General features: G+C 36.4%; 1 protein-coding gene across 2 annotated transcripts; it reads left to right on the top strand.

The window, feature by feature from the left end:
- The first annotated feature begins 6,654 nt into the window (after window positions 1-6,654).
- LOC129263806 (dnaJ homolog subfamily C member 25 homolog) lies at window positions 6,655-22,738 on the top strand. 2 transcript variants are annotated; one of them, XR_010293881.1, is made up of 12 exons: window positions 6,655-6,984; window positions 7,979-8,007; window positions 9,457-9,516; window positions 10,291-10,393; window positions 11,353-11,459; window positions 13,174-13,245; window positions 14,601-14,669; window positions 15,888-15,952; window positions 17,857-18,052; window positions 18,464-18,529; window positions 19,688-21,837; window positions 22,144-22,738. XR_010293881.1 is itself a non-coding variant. In XM_064100919.1 (11 exons), the coding sequence occupies exons 1-11, from the start codon at window positions 6,876-6,878 to the stop codon at window positions 19,805-19,807; spliced, it is 996 nt and encodes a 331-aa protein (XP_063956989.1). In that variant the 5' UTR covers window positions 6,655-6,875; the 3' UTR covers window positions 19,808-22,738. The 2 variants fall into 2 exon arrangements, 1 of the variants encoding a protein (XP_063956989.1); XM_064100919.1 differs by having other exon boundaries at window positions 19,688-22,738.
- Window positions 22,739-23,965: the final 1,227 nt, after the last annotated feature.

Below are 23,965 nucleotides of genomic sequence, written 5' to 3' on the forward strand. Positions count from 1 at the left end.
CTTTGTCATAAAGAAACCCTGCGGGAAATACAAGACAAAAATACATGACAATAAGCGTGTCATTGCAAGGCGACCCCACGAACCTCTTTGCTTGTTTTACTCTTTTTAAAGTTTAAAAGAGTGATGAAATAGAAGTGATGATAAATTGTTTTAAGTACAAAAACGATAGCAACTTATTATTTTTTGTCATTTAACGACATGAAGGGTATAGCCACTTGTAATATTATTTACTGTATCAACGGATTAAATCACCCTGGAGGAAAGTTAATCGTAAAACTAGCAGAAAAAATAATCAAACATATTGGTGAGGATTTGAGGAAAATTCATTGAAAATTAAGAACGATATTAGAATTTTAAGTTTTGGATTTGTGACGTCATTAACGAGCAGCTGTTTCATATTCAATATTTAATGGTTCGTGATGACTTATTTGCCTTTTAGGAAAGGATGTGAAATAATTTGTCTGTTGATGCACTAAATGAAATTATAGTAAAAACATTTTCAATTTTCTTAAAAAATATAAATTTATTGGCTTTATTACCATGTAAGTATTTCCATTTAATAACAGTTTATTCTATTACCATTTAACTGTATTACCACTTGATGACAATTTATTACCGTATAGGAAAACTGCTCGCATAATGACGTCACAAATCAAATAATTAAAATTCTAATAACTTATTTTATTAGTTGATGGATTTTTCTCAAACCCTCGGCAATATTTGTTATTGTTTAGTTTCTATTTTTAAAATAAACATTTTGTCAGGGTGAACTACCCTTTTAAAAGAGGTCTCGACTACAAGTGAATATGGTGATATTCAGTGCGTATCCAAAAAAAGCTTACACTTAGAAAAAGTCCTGTAAAATTATACATTTGTAATATCCTGAAGATTTTTCCACATTTTAACATTGGTACAGATCCATTTAAGCAAAAGGCGATATAACTGTCGAAAAATATTTCCGCTTGAGTGAGCACCACTCACTTTTGAAAAGTTAGTGAAAAATGATTTGCGCAGAACTTTGAAATAGTTATGCGAATAAAAGTAGACCTTAATCATGAAGAACACATGGAATTTAGCTAGTAAAATTGATTTGAAGATATCTTTTACCCTTTTTAACTTGTTTTCTTGCCCAAAACACTTCGAAGAGTGCATTGTGCCCCACCCCTCTCCCCCACACACCAATGCCATTGTGACGATATTTGCTTTACACTGAACTGTGATTTACATGAAATGGCTTAGGCTTGATTTTCATTTTGTTAATCATTGTCAAGCTTGGAATAACTGTGGAGAAACAAGTATTGAATGAAAAGTGAAATGTAAACCCACTTTACATGATAAAACCTTAGTGAAAAATGCTTGAGATATCTCTAAACTTTTGTTCAGATTCAGTTATGTCTTCAGATCCAGCTGGCACAAAAGTGGTAAAGGTTGTGCTTACAAAGTGTTGAAATTTCAATTTGGGTGGCAAAATTGTTACAAAGTGTTTGAATGCATCCGTTTTATTCAATTAACTAAAAGTGCAAGGGAAATGTATGAGAAATGTTTCGCAGGGAAAGTTTGATTTCGCCATTTTCCCTTGACACAGCGTGAAAACGAGCATTTCTGCGCAAACAGATTTCTGCGAGCTTTACAAAAATGGACAGTGCTCACTCAAGTGTGACATTCTGTCAAAACTTTTACTTTCATTGGATAGATGAGACCCAAACCCAAGATTACATGTGAAAAAATTACCCACATGTTGTATATTTTTTAATTCCCAGGGCTTTTTCAAAGTGTAAACTTTTTTTTGATACGCACTGTATAGCGTTGCAATCAAATGAAACTCTGAAGATCATACGTCACTTAATTTTCAATCAATCAAAATATTGCATTCTGGTTTTGTGATTGATATTTATATGATCTAGTTTATTTTTTTTTTATTAATTTATCTATTAACATAACTCTATACAGGAAAACATCAGTGCTCAATGACTGTTTTTTCAGCATGGTCCTGTTAACATAAAATATAACAATACAGGATACATAAAAGAGCAAGTTAGGTTCTGCCATGGACCCTACGGTTCTACAATTATAATAATGAATTCAATTCATCTTCTAGATAGGCTGCATAGCCCTTTGAAGAATATAGCAATTGATGATGATGATAAATACATTAAAATCAGATTAATCACCGAAACAAATCATTAAATATAACATAATGAATTAACGAGGAATCAGTGAATGAGAAAGGTTATCATATAATTAAAGTAACATACAAGTGTATGATATCATTAATATATTAAATAATTCTACAAAATTATCAGCAAACCCCAAACCAAATGATTTTTTATGTCGCCCAATTTTTTTTTGAGATTTTCATTTGAGTTCGAAGAAGCACATCCAACGCTTCAAGGGGTATATCTTGTCAAAAAAGATTAACATTAACTCAAACTCTTGGTTAAATATAGGCGAAACTCGGCGAGAGCGTACAAAAAGAAGAAGCAACGTTTGAAGTTCAGGATTCTCTTCACTTTGTGCATTCTTAAGAAACTTCCGAGCAGTCCGCAAAAACCTAAGTCAAAGAAACTCTTGTATTTGTTTTCTGTAAATTGTGTAATAAGCAGATTACTCTTTCAGATTGAAAAAAAATTATTCATTGATCTTTATTTATGTAGTTTCTTCTTGCTTCCTTTTAGCAGAGAACCGTCCCTGATCATTATAATGATGACGACTTATTGTTGGTTTCGTGGTAAGTTGCAAGTGACATTTCAGTAGACTTTAAACATAAGGCAGCACCCCCAGGATAGGATGTTGGTGTTGTAAACCGCATAACATGTGGAATGAAACATTGGGTGAGACTTTCTTTTCTTGTCCATTTTTCTCTCTCCTCAAAACCTTCATTTTGGAGTGATATTTTTTTTCTTTAGATTTTTTCTGGGCTTGGTATTTTTTTTCCAACGAGCACCCTACTTAAAAAGACGTTCCCGTGTTCCAGATAGGCAAGTAAATTAAGTCGAGTAATAGCTGTAGGCCTATGTATATATTTCTTTTACAATGGATAAGGAGGGTTAATAACACGTTTTAGCATGTCGTATAACACCAAGAATCGTTATTTTATTGTATTTAAACTAGATCGTCGGTGTCAACAACATGGTAAAAATTATTGATATATAAACCTATAATTGTTAAGTCATATATTTTCTTACTGTATAATCGATTTGTACCAAATGAACCAACACACAAGTTTCATGGCCACTGACGTAGCTCTCTTCTTAGCTCCTCTTCATTTTGGAATCTTTTTATCCTCCAGCCCCCATTTTTTTTTATTCGTCTTGGTCTACTCTAAAAAAATGATAATAATGATATGATGCTGATTAAAACGATAGTGATGATGATGAGGAGGACTAGGACGACGATGATAATGACGACTATTGATCATGATCATGACGATTATATTGATGAAAATGACGATTACATGATGAAGAAGATGATAATGACGATTATATATAGAGTCACGGTATACTGCAGTGCCATATAGGCGCTGTCATATCAAATAATTCAAGGAAATTCTTCTTATATACCTTCCGGGGACCACCTCGATCACCTGGATTGAGTGCAGCTCAGTAGAATGTGATTGAATTGCTTGCTGAAAGAAAACACGCATTGGTTAGGAATCGAACCTCCGTTCCTCAGATTGAAAAACGAGAGCAAGGACATCGGGTAGACTACGACACCCCGCATGATTAGTATAGGAAATAACGATGATGATGCCGCCTAATGATTATGATGATAATGATGGTGATATGATGATTATGATGATAATGATGACCACGATTGATAATGATGATGATGACGATCATAATTATATTGATAATGATGATAATCATGATGATGATGACGATAACATCGATAATGAAAATATGATGCATGATTATAGTGATGATTGGAAATGAGGAGGACCATAGGCGGATCCAGCTTTTGGCGAAAGGGGGGGGGGGGCGCACTGCCGAGCGGCGCACATATTTTTGCACTTCACCGGCGCCATAAAAGAAAATGTTGAAAAAGGAGTAAAGTCTGACCCTGTCGAATGCTCTTTTCAAAATGTAGGATTTCCAGTCATGCCATTTTGCATGACCACACGCAGATAATATTTCCGGGGGGGGGGCAAGACTCGAAAATTTGGTGCACATCTCACATTTGCACATTTTTTCATAGTTTTCATGAAATGTTAAGGAAAAAAATTGTTTTTCACAACAGCAGATCGCGAATGTGCCCCCCCTTCCCCCTTGCTGCGTACGACCATTCCCTGAAGTCCACTTAAACATATCTCATTATAACAGAAATATACATCAATTTAAACATATAATCTTTCTAAAACATATATAGAGAGATTGAAAAACTTATTAAAGAAAGAAACAAGTAAAAATGTTATGTGCTATTTCAAAATCTCGTGTATTAACCCTTTTATTGCGATGAGGCCAATACTTTTGTATATTAATAGAGATACAAGATTTTTTACTATATGTATATATATATATATACACAGGGGCGTCGATCCTTTTTTTTAAGATTTGGGGGGCAAAATCATGACTCAACTTTCCAAAGGCGCTCGATATCACACAAAACAAACAAACTCACACAAACACACACACACATATGCATATATATATATATATTTATATGACTCATGAGATAGAAACACATATCTCACCAACAAATTAATGCGAGCGCGAAGCGCGAGCTGAAATTTTTTAGTATACTGACCTGAAAACAGGAAAAAGGTGCCTGTTTAGGACTGTTTGTAGTAACTCATGAGGAGGATACATATCTCACTACACAGATAATGCGAGTGCCGAGGGCGAGCTGAAATTTCTTTATATTCTGACCAGAAAGCTTGATATTTTATGCATTTTTGGTACCAATGATTAAGATGGGTATCTAAAAAAACAATAGATGCGAGCGCAGAGCGCGAGATTAAAATTTTGATATTTCGATCTGAAAAAAATGACAGTTTAATGGACGTTTGTAATAAAGAACAAGATTATATCCAGCAAAAGATTATTGCAAATCGAAGCGGGAGTTCTTTTGACGTTTAGTCCTGAAAAAGGGACATTCTATTCACCTATTTAATCATGAAAAGTATGGGGTTTTGCTACAGAAATGATGCGAGCGCAAAGCGCGAGCTGAAAATTTTTATATTCCAATCTGAGAAGCGGATAATTTAAGCACGATTTTAAATAAAGAACGAGTTGTGTAGCTCAATCTCAATATACGACTGGTTGCGTAATTATACACTCCCGGTACTAGCAACGGGTTTTAGCAAAGTTTTGGGCTAAAATATCGAATCATCTTCATAAAACACTATAGTAGCTGTTTTAAACCAAAGGCCATAGAGGTGGCACAATGTGGAATGTGTAAAGAAGAAAAGTGACTGACCTTCTTTTTATTAAAGCATTCGAAAATAAGATCAAAATTAAAGGATTTGCTCTACGCTTTTGTATGATTCTGGAATTTTTAAAATAAATTAAAGATTTCATGACATATGTCATTCTGTGGGCAACTGTCCCGCCCCAGTCCACTCTGTATGGGCATGCGATAAGCTTTGTTATGACCATTCAACAATAAAATGCATAACCAGGTGCCGCTGATCATTCTTGACCGGCGCCGATCTAGATTTGGTTGGCAATAGGCCCTTCTTCATTATTCTACCGGCACCTATTTATTGGAACCAGGGGACGCTGAATATTCTTAACCGGCGCCGATTTAGAACAAGTAGTGCTGATTATTTTTACCGATGTCACGTAAGATTCAGGCAGCGGCAATTCATAATTGACTGCATGGCGCCGATTTAGAACCAGGAGGCGCCGATTATTCTTGACTGGCGTCGATTTTTAACCAGGTGGTGCTGATTATTCTTGTCCGGCGCCAATTTAGATTTAGGTGGAGCTGATTATTCTTGATCGGCGCCGGTTAAGACTCAGGCAGCGCCGATTTATAACCAGATGGCGCTGATTATTCTTGACCAGCCCCGATTTAGATTTAGGTGGAGCTGATTATTCTTGATCGGCGCCGGTTAAGAACTCAGGCAGCAACGATTTTTCTGTACCGGGGCCGATTTATAACCAGATGGCGCCGATTATTTTTATCTGGTGCCGATTTAGATTTAGGTGGCGCAGATTATCCTTGATCGGCGCCGGTTAAGACTCTAGCAGTGCCGATTTTTCTCAACTGGCGCCGATTTATAACCAAATGGCACTGATTATTCTTGTCTGGCGCCGATTTAGATTAAGGTGGCGCTGATTATTCCTGATTGGCGCCAGTTATATGCAGGCAGCGCACTGCTGATTATTTTTAACCGGCGAAGTTGTTGGGAAAAGGGTAGTTAAAAGAAAAGATAAGGAAGATGATATGATTGTGCTTTGCTGGGGGATAGTCTTTCCTTACTGTTGCTAATATTATATCAGTCTATGATTTTTTTAAGCGGCGCCTTTTCTTTTCTTTCCTTTCTTTTTATTCTTTCAAGCAGCGCCTTTTCTTTCTTTTACTTTTCTTTTATTTTTTTTGAGCGGCGCCTTCGGCGCCGCTCAAATATTAGGGGGGGGGGGGGGCGCGCGCCCCCTGCGCCACCCCCCTGGATCCGCCACTGAGGACGATATGTGATGATATGATGATGATGATGATGATATGATGGTACCAGTAGTAGTGGTGTTTCACTGTGGCGAACGATTCTAGGCCTACATATGATGACGATTCATGACTTGATTGCATGCGTTTCCAACTTCTGATGCCTATTTGAGGGAATTTTTTCGAGCACGGGGGCGTCTGGATCTCCGCGTTTGACGAAACCGTGAAAACGCCATCTACTCTTCGAATAAGGCCTAGGTTTCAATTCAAACATGGCGCCATACAGTGGAATCTTTATTCTGTTATCAGTTTTTGTCACATTTCATTGCTGCGATGCCATGATAGATGGGCTTTACTGTGGAAAAGAAAACTGTTACGACGGTAAGTGTATTTTGTTCACGTTAGCCTTGTTTCTACCCTGATTATTTACGTAGGTTGAGAAAAATAAATCTTGAAATTTTAATACAGTCCCACTCCTTAATAAATGAGTTTGCTAAGACTAGTAAAATAAGTAAGAGGGTTTGCCAGGAACAAGCACCAGAATTGGAACGCTGATATGTGTATTAAAGTGATTGTTGCACTAGACTTACATTACATAAAAATATATTTTTAACCAATGTTTCTAAGGTAGATATATTTGCCATGACTGTATTACTATTTAGTCTGTCATTGGATTTCCAATTTATTTGAGGAAACCTTGTTCTGAATTCCGAATTGACACATTGAGTCAATGAGTGTTCCAAAAATCGTAAGTCAGCTCAGTCAGTGGATTAAAAGTGATATTAAAAAAGGAATCTGAAAGCTGTGTCTGATTCTATGCTGTTATTTTAACATGCAGCCTTATGATCATGATGATAAAAAGGGTAAAAAGAAGTAAGAAAACATTTACAACAAAAGTTCAGGGTTTGCCTTAACTTATTTTACCTTTTAATTAACTGTTTAAAATCGAGAAGTGCGTAGTAGGATGGGGGGTCGGGTGTCCGAACACTTTATATTTTAGAAGCCTTCATTTTTGTCTTTGGATTACACTAAAAATATGAATTCAATAGTTGTAATCATCTTCTATTTTGTTCTCAATAATATTTTCTAACATTTTGTGCTAAAAATTGATGAAACTTTGCTTGTAAATTTTTCCAAATGACTTTCTAAAATTGATCGTCCGGACACACAACCTGTCCGGACACAACAACTGGGTATACTAGTGATTACTGTTTTTCTATCAGAAAAAAAATGCACATACTTTTACTTGTTGTATACAAACGAAGGGTTTTGAGGAGTTTTTTTTTGTTGACTTCAGATTTTGTGATCGCTACCACAGCTTTATTTGTGTCTTAAAATACTCTTCTTTTTTTTTAATTATCTCACCCCTTTCCAGTTCTTGGTGTCTCCAAGGATGCAGAAAAGGTAAGTACATTGTACATAAGGGGGGTGTTTCACAAAGATTTAAGAATGACTGAGGGTTGCACTTAAAAGATCAATAAGATTGCGCATTGCATATCATGTACGTGTCGGCATTTAAATGCGACTCTAAGTCATACTTAAAAATCTTTGTGAAACTTACCCCAGGAACATTAGCTCTTTGTGTGATTGGCCATGAACGCCTCTGTGCTGAATTACATGTATTTTCAGGGAGGGAAACAAATTTGCAATAGATTGCTTGTTTGAACGTGAAATGCGAAATTTGCACGGCACCAAGTGTCCATTGGTGCAAATTATATTGGAAAGGGTTAAACAAATTGATTGGTTAACATTCTATTTCATAAAGCTTGTTATAATATCACCTTCACAGTAACGGTGAAAAGCTGCTAGAATCCTTCAATCTGATTGGCTGATAGTAAATTTGTTATAGAAATTATGCATTTGTTGTTATAACAAGTTTCTTTTTATGAAAAGGGACCCAAAGGTCTTGGAGAAAAAAAAATCTGAAATTTGGTACTTGTTATATTTAATGTTATATCCTACATACATTAAATCCTGTATGCTGATTGGTTTAAATATCATCATGTGATCAAACATATTCTCACTATTTTGCGATGATGTCGAAAAATGAAACGCCCACCGAAGAAAAAGTGCTATTCCGTGAGGTCAATGATGGAATAGTCGACTATTCCATCATTGACGTCACAGATCATGATGGCGCAAGCACTAATACGCGTTCCGCGCACTGAGCGCGTAGCTAAGCGCTTCAGGAAAAGTAGGTCAGTCAGCGCAGCTAGTTTGATTCAGATTTAAAAAAAAAGGATGATCCAAGAGTACAAGAACTAGATTATCAAGATCTATTCCTCTAACTTATTAAAGTAGGATATAAAACAAATATACCAGGCCTTTATTTCGAAAGCATAGAGGGAATTATTCATCCGAGGTTGGACTGGCATTACTATTTTTCCCGAGGGGCGAAGCCCCGAGGGAAAAAATAGTGATTATGCCAGTACAACCGCTATACTTACTCAAAGCCTGGTATATTTGTATACTATGTGCCTGTATGGTATATACTATGTAAAGAAAGAACACCTGCGTCCGTCTGTTCATTGTGAATCCCTTCATTTATTCATCATTGAACAAATAAACAGGGGGAATGCCACCGTCAGAATGAAAATATCAAAATCCATTCATACTTTGTTCTTTTCCTATTCAGCTATTTAGAATAAAGTGAATTATCACTTTTTGAAATTAATCCCAATGCAGACATTCATGTACTTACTCAAATGGGCACACGCTCATTATACATTATAGTGGGTTTTAAACTGAAAAAGGGCCGATTTTATGAACTGATTTTTATTTAAATAAAAAAGAAATGGTGAGGCAAAGGCTTTGCTGTTTTCAATTGTACACTATATTCTCTATTTTTTTCAGTCTGAAATAGCCAAGAATTACAGACAGCTCGCTAGAAAGTACCATCCAGACAAGAATAAGGTAATTATCTTTACTTTATCTGATTACTGTAAATATTTTTCATACACCTAATTACTAGTGCTTTGTTATTATTACTGTTGTTATTATAAATGATATTAATATTGGCTTCAAGAAGACATAACAAAAGTTATGTTGTTCCCTGGATAGATATTACTGACAACCATCTTGTAGGGTTGTCAAAACTTGGTATTTATAAGCATTGTGCATCTGTTCTTTATTCTTCTGAGAAATATATAATACGGTACCATGTAACACGTATGAAATTGTTTATCTCACAATTATGACTTCTGAACTTCTAGATTACTACTTTTAACTTTTAAAGGTTAACAGCTCTGGTGTTGCTGTAAAGAATACTATAGGATGCATCGCATTTGAGGGAACAATTGTCACACTCTTTCTCTTAATCTAACTTATCTAATTGCTGACTGTTGTGGTTTGCTAATATTCTTCTGATAATATTATGTCTTAATATCCACTATTTGTTTATTTCACCAAAAACGTGTTTTCGGTATTACCGTAATACTGCAGCCTTAGCATAGGAAGTGAACATCTCTCCATATATCAGGGTCCCGTTTCATTAAGAGGTACAACTGTTATAACTTTGCCATTATGGTTTATACCATGGCAACAGGGCTCAGCAGCCAATCAAAATCAAGGTTATCACGGTAGTTGCCATAACGGCAACGTTACAACAGTTGTAACTCTTTATGAAACGGGCCCCTGGCCTACATCTGACTGTACATCTCAAATGTGTTCTGTATTTCTTATGTGTAGGATGCTGGTGCAGAAGAACAATTCCAAGCAATAGCCACTGCCTATGAAATCTTGCGAGATGAGGAGCAGCGAAAAGACTATGATTACATGCTGGACAATCCAGGTGAAATTTTAATTACTTGCAAAATTCCCAAATTTGTTAATGTCGTATTTTTTATCGTTTTACAGTCTTTATAAAGTTATTTGTGATTCCTGAAAAGTGCTTGTTATTCGATTGTTATGTCTTGATGTTGGGAAATGTTCATCTTATGAGAATCAATGCAGCAAAATAGACCATATCTTTCCTTCTAAACATGACCAAAGAAAAGAATTGCAGTAATTATAATCTCTCTGTAATCATACAAAAAGATTTTATAACTAGTTGAACTAAAAAAAAAATATTAATAATAATAATAGTAGTTGTAGTAGTTACATGTATATAGCACCCTATACTTTCATTTCTAAGACTATTATGTGTAGCTATCATCATGGGGATGCTTTGGTCTAGTGGTTACGACTCGTCTTTCAATCAGAAGGACGTGGGTTTGAATCCCTGCCATGGCATGTTTTCCTTCAGCAAGTACCCACATTGAGCTGCACTCAACCCAGGTGAGGTGAATGGGTACCTGGCAGGATTAATTCCTTGAATGCACTGAGCGCTGAAAGGCAGCTCGAGCTAAAGCCGGGGTAATAATAACAATCTGCATCGGAATACATTATTTCTAGATAGATAGTGCTATATAAATTCCTATTACTATTATCATTAATCATTTAATATTACCCTGGTTGTTGGATCCACGACTATTCCACACATAAAGTGCACCATCTCCACTCCTCGGGGAGTATCCTAGCCAGGCAACTGTTTATTAGTGCACACGTGTCAATCCAATTGCATAGACTTTCACATCCCACCGGGCACCCATTTAACACCTGAGTGGAGAGTGACGTACGTTGATAAGTGCCTTTCCAAAGGACATTAGCCTTGGGCGGGATTTGAACCTTCGACCCTCGGTTCAAGAGTCAAGTGACTGAACCACTACACCATGACACCTTCACAAATGACATTTCTTGTTATTTTTACAGATGAGGTTTATAGGCATTACTACAGATATTACAGACGCAGGGTAGCACCGAAGGTTGATGTGCGGATCGTCATCGCTGTTTCCATCAGTGTCGTCTCCGCAATACAGGTATGTTGGGGAAGATGTGGAGGTGCGGTGGCCGAGCGCTTGAAAGACCATCGCAGACGTTACGATTGGTCTGCAACCCGATTTTGGAACAAAACGTAGTAGAATTTGATGATAATATTGAGACTTGGAATATCATTCTGTGTAATGTTCTAAATCATTGTATGAATACCTACTTTCAAATCTGTGGCTATGCTATGCATCCTTATTACTCAATAAAAGGGAATTTGACATCTCGTTATACTGACGTCATAGCAATTATACAATTGGCTATGATTTTAAACTTATTAATATTTAGCCTTTACTCCAAAATGAAGGCTTGCAATCATCCAAAATTGTTATTACTCGAGAAGTATTTGGTTTCAGATCAAAGATTTCTTTTTTTTTACTCGATGTTAAATTTATATTCTGAACATATCAGATAATTGTGATATCTACCTCTGAAGATGAGTTTCCTTTTTTTGTGGGATGCAATGGGTGATTTCAAGTACGGTGTTGAAATCTGGGGTTGGTGTTGTGGCAATACCAACACCAGCCACAACACTGTACTTGAAAGAAATGAGGCTGGTGTTGGGATTGACCTCAGAAAGTATGACGTATTTCCAGTGGTTCTTGGTTGAGCGCTGGTGTTAAATGATGTCTACTGAACCGAGCATTGCAGCTGATGTTGATGATCTATGTGTAATTTCCCCTTTCATCAACACCAACCCCCAGGGATTGGGAAAATCGTGATTTCAAGTTCGGTGTTGGTGTTGATATTGAGCACTTTTAGTAAGGTACGTCGACATAGAGGACTGGTACGAAATGACGTAATTTTTTGGCCTGCCATATGCCTCAGGTCCTCACACACGTCCACTATCAAAATCGAGAACCTCGCCACATCCATTTTGCGGTTCTCCTAAATCATAGACGACGTGCACGTGAGTGACGTCATTTTAACCGTTCAAGCCCAGCATGAAGATCAACCTTTCCCTTTCAAAACACAGTTTTCAGTGACTTTTCACAAAATTATTGTAAGTTGTACGATGCATTATGTTTATCATATATGAAATTACTTTCTGATCTCCAAAATATACATCGATATATATCCTAACTCGCGTAAAAAGGAATCAAAGCAAGTGAAAGGGCACATGTGCACAAGTTGCACCTTGGCATCACCCGACCGGGTCGCCAGGCGATGGTGCGCCAGATCTTCCGGGTCGGGCAGCGTGTCGTGACCCGCTGGTTATCGTGCTGTTTCATGTGGACGTACGTTCACGTACAAGTCGAGTGAAATCTAAAGTATTCGCATCTGTAGTGAACAAGGGCAGACGACGACGTTCACTCGAACGATCAGAGGACTGCTACGTCGTTCACATTCACTACTCCTAAAGCCCTCTATTGATAATCTGCAGTTCACGAAGAGGAAGCGAACAGGATGAAACATGTGAAATTAGATTTTACAGTTAAGATAAATGCAAAACATTAGAGCTTTATACAGCTTGATAAAAAGTAACATTTTATCTTTCGTCATTGATTCTTTCTCGCGTACAGTTGAAATGATCGGCAGTGCTAAGGCTTGACGTCATGAGCTATCTATAACGCGATCGCTATCGTTCCTCTGAACCCAGCTCGGTTTAGCAGCCTTTTTCACGCTCTCAACACCAAACACCGTACTTGAAATCACCCACTGTGTAATCTTATCATAACTGAAGCTTTCATTCTTTTTTCTTTGCAGTATTTTAGTTGGTGGTCTAGGTATAATACTGCTATAAAGTATCTGGTTACTGTTCCAAAATACAGACTTAGGGTAAGTGTTAATGATTTTTATTTCTCTTTTATTTCCCTTTTTTCTTGCCTGAACGAAGTTCAGCAGAGACCAGTCACTTTTCCTGTTAGTCCATTAGTCTGTTCGTCCGTTTGTGTTTTATAGAAATGTTGATTTAATTGTTCAACTTGCTCTCGTTTCTTTATTCTGTATTAATTTTGATCAATCATGGTACATATAATAATTGGTAATCGCACATGCGTATTGACAAGGATGATTAGGTCAAAGGTCATCTGTGGGGCAAAAGGTCAAATGATAGGCCATTTCAACTTGCTCTCATTTCTTTTTGTGTTCACATTCGGTGCAAATGATCCTTGGGCAATACAACGTGTGTTAATGAGGATGATGGGGTCAAAGGTTATATAGGGATCAAAAGGTCAAATGATATGAAATCATGTCCATCCCTTTTTCAAGTTTTTGTTCAACTTGCTCTCATTTCTTTATTGTGTTCACCTTTGGTGCAAATGATCCTTGGGTAATACAACGTGTGTTCATGAAGGTGATGGGGCTCATCTAGGGTTCAAAAGATCATATAGCATGTTTTATTGATCGCAAAATCAAGGGAGACTTGTGGTCTGCGAACCACCTTGTTTTGTGAACCTTCAGCATGGTTTTGTAGACACCATGAATTAGTGTTGCCCTGGCATGTACATGTAGATAGTATCTATATGTATTTCTTGATATCTGTGACTGGGATCTCTGTAGTTGACTGCATGATCTCTCCAAATAATAGCATGCCATTTTATGCAAAGTTGCTGATGGCATGATCTACCAAAGTATGTTGTAGTTGATGTTTTTTACAAGTTGTTAAATTTCAGTTTATTTGCTTATTTATGTATTTTACTCTAAATAAAGTTAATAGTATCAAAATATGATAATTTTAAGTCTAGGCTCTTGTGGCCTTCTCAGTAAGTCTAACAGGAACAATTGTTATTTGAATTTGTTTTAACTTCCATTTTTTTTCTTGTCAGCAACACTGATTGGAAAAAAAAAATTGTTGCTAGAAATAAAATTTGCATCAGATTTTCACTTCAAATCATGCTTTTGAGCAATATTTGCAGAGCTGCCAAGTAGTACGGATTTTATGTATTTAGTACTGAAAAAGAAGAATACTGATGGTTTCAACTTTCATGCACAATACTGATTTCTAAATTTTCACTTTTATGCATTGTCCTATGGTGTTTCTTTGAAAATACTGACTAGTTGATTACTGAAATATTTTTTATTCATTCATACAAATACTTGGGTGGTCATTTTAATGAATTCTGTTCAAACTCATCTTGAGATCATTACCACAACTGGCTTGTATCTTAAATGTAAATTATTTTTGTATGTAGGCACAGGATATTGCCAAAAAGCAAGGTTTACTGAATGACTCGGTCAGAAAACGAGGGAGGAAGAGCAAGGTAAGACCAAGTGGTATCGTATTTAAATTACAGTTGCCAATTTGAATAACAAGAGCAGGGCCCCATCTTACAACGAGTTCCGATTGAACCGATCAACCAAGACTATGGAAAGCCAGCAACGTGAACATCTAAAATGCATGTTTGTTCAAAATATTATCTAGATGCGATTATAGTTTCATTGTTGAAATTTCAGTGTGCTTCTCTTTGTTTACAAAGGACATTACGCAAATTTCCTGGAGAAAACAGTTATGACATTGATGGATTTCCATATAGTTTAAGATGATCAGATCGATTGTAACTTTTTGCAGGACTGGGCTCTGATCATTAGGGCTTCAGAAAATAATGAGTTGCATGGGTCGTGATACGGTAGAAAACTAGTTATTGGCCTATGAACGACATTTACATATTCAAATTACTAAAATGCTTCTTGACGTTCAGGAATAGCACATCCCTTATCCACATAATGGAATATTTAAATCATGATTTTCAGGGGTGTGAGAGTTCAGATTTTTATCTGATTTCAGATTTTTTTTTTTGATTTTCAGCTTAATTTCAGCTTATTTTTGGCCTTCCTCTGTACAAAAAGTATGGGAGTTCTTTTTATTTCAGACTTTTTCAGCACTCTTCAGCTTTTTTCAGATCTTTTTATTTGTGACCACTCACACCCCTGGATTTTGCATCATATATTGCTGGGCTTTGTCAAAAGGCCAAAATATCACTGAGAATCACATGTCATTGGCTAGTAAGCAAAATAATATAATATGACTACTTAAATGCTCAAGCGACCTGCTTTCCCACAATATTTTTTGGCAAAGTGGATTTGCCATGTCTCTGAAAATAATGTCCTTTTCTAAGGGGCAGTGCCTGGGTATTTTACATGGGAGGGAGGGGGGGGGGGGGTAAGCACCTATTTAAAAAAAATAATTAAAGAAGTAATAAAGAGTTACAGTATGCCCAAAAGTGTGTTCACATTTTTGTACACAATAAAAAACACTGACCCACATGAACACCTCACTTTTTACTCTCCTGTTTTCCCTCTTTGTGCCCCCCTTCTTTCTTTTCTTTTAAATTCATTACTCAAGAGTAGGGGAGGGGACCACCCCATGCATTTTCTTATTGGATCATTTTGTGATTTTCCATAACACCCCCAGAAATTGTTTGAGGGTATGTTTGAATTTCAAAACTTTTTGTGTTCATATTTTCTCTTTGTTATTACAGGAAGCAATGCGAGAAGAAGAGGAACAAATTCTAAGACAAGTAGTAGAAGATAATGCTGATATAAGGTGAGGATTATTTATATATATTCTCTTCTCTAACTCTCACCCCTGTCTCTCTTTGTCCCCCTCCCGTCCTCCTCACCCCCCTCCCCTCGCCCTTCCCACAACTTCTTTCTCCCAACTTGATGAAAATGGATTTCTGCAATAAGCAAAGCCTAATGTACTTTGAACATGATGTTGTTTTAGGAAAAAAAATAAATGTCGTAACTATGGAAATAATTAGCATGTAGAATGCACAAATAAACATAAGTAAATAAATGCTAATTGAAATCAATTTTGGTATAGCATATTGCTATACTTGCTTACAATTTGTAAAAATGAAGTGTTGCATGTCCTATTTTCTGTTTCTTGGCCTTATACTTTGATAGGTCAGTTAAGGTGTTAAATTTGATAGTTTTTTTTTGCAGCCCATACAGCCATCTTTTTTGGTTTATTATTGATAACCAACTTTCTGTGTGTTAGCACAGCATATGATTAGAATACGATTTTTAGATTGTCACCCCAACCTGGGGCCTGTTTCGTAAAGAGTTACAACTTTGCCATTATGGCAACTGCCATGGTAATCTTGATTTAATTAGTTGCTGAGCCCTGTTGCCATGGTAGTAGCCATAATCATTATGAAACGGGCCCCTGGCCTCTATGGGTGCGTCGTGGTCTAGTGGTTCTGACTCTTGCCTTTGAAACATAGGGTCGTGGGTTCGAATCCTAGCCATGGCGTGTTTCCCTTCAGCACGAAATTTATCCACACTGTGCTGCACTCGACCCAGGTGAGGTGAATGGGTACCCGGCAGGAATAATTCCTTGAATGCACTGAGCGCCGGTGATGGTAGCTCGAGCTAAAGCCGGGGTAATAATAGCAGCGCTTTGTATCCTCTGGCAAAAAGCGCTTTATAAATCCAGCTATTATTATTATTATTATAATAATGACGATAATGAAAATATGCAACAATTACTAGTATCAAGTGCTTATTACAATGTCTCTAGGTGCAGTGCTACATGTTATTACCCCGCCTTTGGCACAGCTACCCTGAACAAGTACTTGAGCATTCAGGGAATTCCTTCTTGAAGGGTGGCAAATGGAGATGAATGCTGTGCCACAGGGCTCGAGTTCCATGGTGTGGTTTGAACCCGGTCCTTTTCTATTCGAAGTCCGGAGACTTATCCACTGGGTCACAGCACCTCTTTATATCAACTCTTTGACCGTTTCGTTCGACTAGAGTAACATCCCGAGGACTGCATAGTGTGACCCAAGTCACATTCTGTAAAATACGCACAAAATGCAACGAGTTCATTTTACATGCACACATACGCAAAATTAGTGATGTGTGCATTGTACTGTACGGTGTACACACTAAGCTTTTCTTTATTATAAACCAACCAATATCTCTTGTGAGTTGAATTAGCATCGGACTGCGCAAAATTCCTCTTTATTTTGCACCTTGGAATTATTGTGGCACAGGAGGGAGTGGATGATTTAAAGTCCGGTGTTGGCCTTGGTGTTGGTGTTGAAATGTTGATTGCTTCCCCTAGCTCCAAAACTTATTCAGATTTTGTAAAACTGATCCAGGGGCCTGTTGCAGAAAGAGTTGCGTTTAAACGCAAGTCAAAAAATAAATCGCAAGTCAAAAATACGCGCTGTTGATTGGTTGAAAATCAAGTTGCGCATGATTTTTAGAGTTGCAATTGATTGCAACTCTTTCTGCAACGGGCCCCAGATCACATTATTGACATCTCAACAACTAGTGAGGGACTTTTCTGGACCATCTTCATTTTATGTTTGGTGTTATAATCGTGTAAAAATTGACCTAACACCAACACCAAAAGGTCAACACCGAACTTGAAATCACCCATTATGTCCATGGTGGGCAAACAGTTAACAGTTCTTTTCTTCACATATTTTTTTTCTACAGGGGAGGATACAGTAAACCAAAAATTACAGATGTTTTATGGATCCAGTTGATACTGCTTCCTGTCACAATAGCAAAATATTTCTACTGGTACGCTCGGTGGACGTGGAAATTTACGATACTAAGGGAGCCGTTCGGCCTGGAAGAGAAGCACTACGTCATTAGAAAATACATGCGGGTTACGCAGTTACAATATGAAGTAAGTATTTTTTCTTTTCTTTACGATGGATTTGTAAAAAGTTAGCAATTCTTTTGCTTCTGTGATTCGCTTGTGACAAAATTGTTGCAATGCATTACTGAGATTTTCAATAATTGAGAGTTTAGATATGATTTTAAAAGATACACGTAGAACAACTTGACTTTTAAAGTGATCGCACCTGGGCAAATCCATGAAAAACAATCAGCCGTCCTTTTTTATAGTTCTTTCAAATAAAAAACACTTTTACGAATTTCTAATTAGACATTTACATTTCGTAAGTAACTTCAAGTATCTATTGTTGATGGGAAAGGCTGGTCATTTGCTTCTCGACCAGTAACAATAGTTTTTCCAGCATAATAATTCAAGAATTTGTTAGCTCTAATTTTTTGTGTTCATTCCTTTTTTTCATAGGGTATAGAGGAAGCAGAAAAGGTGATGTTTTTGAAACGAGAATTATGGATACCTGAAAATTTCAAGGTAACTAAAGATTAAGATAATAAGATTGTTTGGAGAAAAACAGTGCTCTCTTTTCTAGGGGAGGTCACCTCCCACATTATATGTTATCCGATCATGTCCACACACTTCAAAATAGGCCCTTGCAAGCTAATGCTCGACACTTCATTTTAAGATCGTTCCCTGACTGAAGAAGTTTTCAAAGTCAATGGGTCAGATGCGGCAATTGCTGACAAGCAATTATTGCTTCAAGCGCACAAACAATAGCTAGCCAAGCAAAAGATCATGCTTTAGCAATTGTTTTATTTCATATGCATAACCCTTTGCTCGTGATTGAGACCTTTTCTCGCCTTCACAAAGCACTTGAAGGACTCGAACACAAAAGTTTGGCAGTGCAAATTACCGCTTCTTTCCTATAACATATTTCCCTCAGACGTGGTATCAAACTAACTGGTTTCTTTTTGATAATGCTACGGTACTCCATGGGGGTTCTCTCTCAGGTGCATAAACTTGATTGAAAAATGCTGAAGCTGCTCTGACAGAGCTTGAAAAAAAGCAAGTGCTTAAACGCACAAGCGAAATGTTCGCTTTATGCATACGCTTTTTAGCAATAGCTTAACCGTCAAGAAAATGCTAGCAGTCAGTTAGTGATTGATTGAACTTAATAGCAAAATCATTTGCTTTCTCATTTTTATGCTATGTAATCAAGCAAAAGCAATTGCTACTTTTAATGCATCAGACCCATTATCCACTTCTGTTTTCTTTTCCATAGTTTTAAAAGATCTTGCTTTACTTGCATCAAATGTCCCTGAAAGATGATGCAAGACACCATAGTTTGAGATCACCCCCAAGTGATACATTTTTTCTATATTAATATCTACCCATCTTTGCATATTTTGACTTGATTTATTTCTTCTTGGTGATGTACAAGGCCTGATACTTGCATCAAATTCCCATGAATGCTAACGCATTACAATATATATTTTGAGCTCATACTGATGAAAAGTTTCAATATCAATATCCATTCCTGTTTGGATGTATTTGCTTGTTTTCTTTATCGTAGTTTTTTTTATAAACTTGATTTCAATCAGGTGATATACATCTTGAGGTCACCCTATGTAAAGAAATTTTCAATATCAATGTCTTCTCCTGTCTGCATGTATTTGTTTTTTTTCCCCATAGGTTTACAAGCAAGAAAAAGAGGAGCAGATGAAAGCCGATCTTGCTGAGAATAGTCGATATAAAAGCTACCGCAGGTACATGAAAAACCATGGCTCGGGCAGAATGACCTTTCAGGAATAAAATGTTAAGTTGGAGTAACCTCGAAAATATGGTTTATTTTCAATTGATTTCATGCTAATTCGTCCAATTACCAACTCGTCTACTTTCATTTGGACTATCATCGGTTCGTCCACTGTCCACATGGTCTAATTGCCATTTCCTCTAATAACCAGTCAGTGGTCCAATAGCCATTTAGTCCATATACCATTTGGTCTAATTGGACTAAGTGGTTACCTCTTTGCCTGCCACAGACAGAATCACTCCTGTGCCACATATTTCAAGGTGCAACCTGAAGAGGGGTTTTGCATGGACTATGCTAATTCAGCTCACAATAGCTTTTGATTGGTTTATTGAATGAAATTGGATTCGGAAAAAGTACTTATGGATGCTTTGAAAACAGAATCACTATGAATTCAAGCTCAACTCAAATTAGGAATTTTTGGGGTCAATTGTGGCACGTTGTTAGAATAATCCTTCACTCTCTATGTATGAATACCATTGATTCATCTATTGACATAAATTTGTTTTTGATATGCCTCTTCAAAGTGCCTTTTCTCTCGGTGATGGGGACCGTTTCATCAACATTTTTTCTCTGACAGACAAGTTGTCAGATCTGACAACTTTCCTTGATTCTGATTGGCTGATAAGCACTGTTACTATGGTAACTGCTGGACAAGTCCTTTCATGCAAGGCTCCCCAGTAATATGTTAGTTTATATTTTGATATTATGTTGTGAAGATGAATTGCAGATGTGTCTGCTATTAAAGGTCGAGTCCACCCCATACAAATCTTGATTTGAATAATTATAGAAAATCAACTAGCATAATGCTTAAAATTTCATCAAAATCGGATGTAATATATTAAGAAAGTTATGACATTTTAAAGTTTCGCTTATTTTACACAAAAGTGTGATATGCACAATTCAGTGACAAGCACATGAGACAGTCAATGATGTCCTTCACTCACGATTTCTTTTGTTTGTTATTGTTTGAATTGTACAATATTTAATTTTTACTGATATGATAATAAGGACCAACTTGACTGAATCATATAGTATTTAACAATGCCAATTACACATATTCAGGGAGGAATTAATCATTGTTTCACTTGACAATGAGGAGAAAATTAGAATATTTCATATTACAAATAAAAAGAAATGGTGAGTGGATGACATAACCAGTCTTCTCATTTGCATACCGACCAGGATGTGCATGAAATTAAGCAAAATTTTGAATGTCATAACTTTCCTATTTTACATCTGATTTTGATGAAATTTTCAGTGTTATGCTTGTTGGATTTTTCTCATTTTAATCAAATCACCTTTTTGTTGGGGTGGACCTGTCCTATAAGTAAATCATATTAGGATCACAGAAATCTGTTTAAAATTTGATGAAACTCAACTTATTGATGTATAACGCATGACTGCTTATTAAAGGTTGAAATGTGCACACTCGCTGTAATGATGTTAAATATCTAATATTTGAAAATGTGTGCAGTGGTGGATTTGTGGGTCTACAAATGGTCATGATGCCTTTTCAGTCGATTTATATTTCTTTCATAGTTTGATTACACTTGAAAATGTACAATTTCTTATCGTTCCTCTGATATTCATACATACCTGAAGCACTTGAAATAAGGGTTATCTATTTATTTCCTCATCATTAATTGTTTTGAAAACAAGCATTTATAATAATACAAATTATATCATTTCAGTGCATATTGAGCTTGAATTATACCCCTCTTCGATTATTTTTTACGTTTCACGGCACCTTTACGAAAGATTGTACAAAAACAGATAATAATGACACTATAAGGGGAGGACTCGATACTTTGGCAATTTTGTGAAATGCTGAATTTTGTATATGGGGAAGGTCACCCAATTGCGTTGGGAAGGTAAACGTGGCATATCTGCAGAGGAGTTGTGTATCAACGGAAACCAAAATACAAGGATAGAATCAATCTTATCAGAAAGTATAAAATGAGAGGAGCAATCTAAAACTTGGTTTTATCGAAATTGGTTATAGAATAAGCGGGTTATGGAAGTTTGAAAAGTCTTGTACTTTCTATGGGGATCCTCAAATTGGCAAATGTCCTTCAAAATGGCTGCTTTTGTTGACAAATCTCCATTTGTTTAGTACACAAATTCTGATATTTTCTCCTCTACTTCACATTATCTCCTTCTGACCTTGACATGTGGTGTGAATTATTTTTTCCCCATGACATATGCATGTATTATGCTCAGAAGGAGACAAGATGCAATTCGAAAGATACTGAAGGAAATCTGAAAATTTGTGTACAGAAGGAATGGAGGGTTCTCCACAGAATCTGCCATTCTGAAGCATGTTGGCCAATTTGAGGATCCCCATAGAAAGAACAACAAGACTTTTTAAATGTCCATAACTTGCTTACTCAACAACCAATTTTGATGAAACAAGATTGCTACTCTCATTCTATTCTTTCTGACAAGATGGATTCTCTTAGGTAAGTTTCCTTTAGACGTGGAGGGGGGGGGGTTATAGGGGGTTATGACATCAGCCCATCTAATGAATATTCATGAAGACATGCCCTGATTTCTTTCACGGGAATAATGCAAATCTTTAAAATTCAATAACCTCGCTATTTGATTTTGATCAAATTTTCAGCATTTTGCTCTGAATTTTACTCTATTTATTAAGATATAAATATTTTCTGCCTGGACCATCCCTTTAAGTGTCCAGTCTTCCCCTTGTAGTATACCTGGGGCCTGCTTCACGAAACTTGTTATAATAACAAATTGGCAAAACCAGTTTAAAGCTACTGAAATCATTCTATTTGATTCGCTGATAGTAGACTTGTTATTGATATTGTGCATTTGTTATTATAACAAGTCCTTATGACACAGGACCCTAATGATATCCACATCTTTACCTTGCAAACACCATCTATGGAAAATAAAATTCTTTATGAACTGAATCAATTTTAATAACATTAGTTTACTTTTTTGTTTGGTTAATGTGTAAAGTAGATTAGTCAGTAGTAAATCATAGATTAAATTTGCTACAAGATGGTAACTTCAAAATCACTGTTTTCACCACAATTTGGAAAATGTTTAAATTTCAAAGGCATCCTTTATCACTCTGTATATGTCATCCATATACTTATTATAAGGAAATATGTAAACCAAAATACAAATGTTGCCAATTTAATGAGAAAAAAAAAACCCTGTTCAAATAAAGCGTCAAATAACCCAAATGTGGCCCCATTTCTTGAAAGTGTGTAACTCCAGCCGCTATTTCTATGGACAGCCAAGCTGGACAATAGGCAGGTGGGCAAATGTGGCTGGATGGAATTTGCTTGTACAAAACACATGTCTGTTCACAAGCGATTATTGTCCTTCTTAGCTTTCCATAGAGACGACATGGAGCTTATTTCGCTTTCATGAAACCAGCCCCAGGTTTCCATCATATCAGGATGTGTTTTTTTTTGTGCAAGCAGCTGTTAGAAACTAACAATTGAATTTACGTATCACCAACCTAAAACCTTAATGAATGCTGTTAAAAGGATTTGGAACCTTTAATTATGTTCTCACCTTTATTACCAGTGTAGTTTTAATACCTAAATTATGTAAAGTTTGTGTCCAAAACGACACCTTTTGATTAAAAATATACTTCATATTCTTTGTTTAATAAGTTTCGTTTCAGCTCATGATAGAGAAATATTATACAGGCACACCTTAAAACTTTGTATGGTGGCTTTCAAAGAAATATTTAATATTCAAGCTTTTTTTTTCATTAAGCATGCCTGCCAACTGAGTATATGAATATAGGTAATGATCAGAGTCCATCTTAGTTTCCTGTGCAAACTCGTCACTCAAGTAAAGAGGCCTGAATTTACAGCCTACATTGCCTTGTGTACTGATGGCCCTCTCTGAAGTCTAAACTTGTTGATCAAATTTCAATCAGGGTCTGTGCCTATAGACTAAGTCAAGTCCATCTCTTGGCGAAATCTAGTTTAAAATGGGATATTGTTGCTTTTACTCAAGTCTATCTGTGTAACGTCTATCCCGTAATTCTACCCAAAACTGCCTGGAAATACATGAAAAAATTGACCACAAGCATCATGGCACATACACAAAAAATATTCTGATTTTCCTGGTTTTGGACTTGGGTCGTTCTTATGTCCATATACTCAAGTATCATT

The sequence above is a fragment of the Lytechinus pictus genome, chromosome 6 (assembly GCF_037042905.1).
Source record: "Lytechinus pictus isolate F3 Inbred chromosome 6, Lp3.0, whole genome shotgun sequence".
Classification (NCBI taxonomy): domain Eukaryota; kingdom Metazoa; phylum Echinodermata; class Echinoidea; order Temnopleuroida; family Toxopneustidae; genus Lytechinus; species Lytechinus pictus.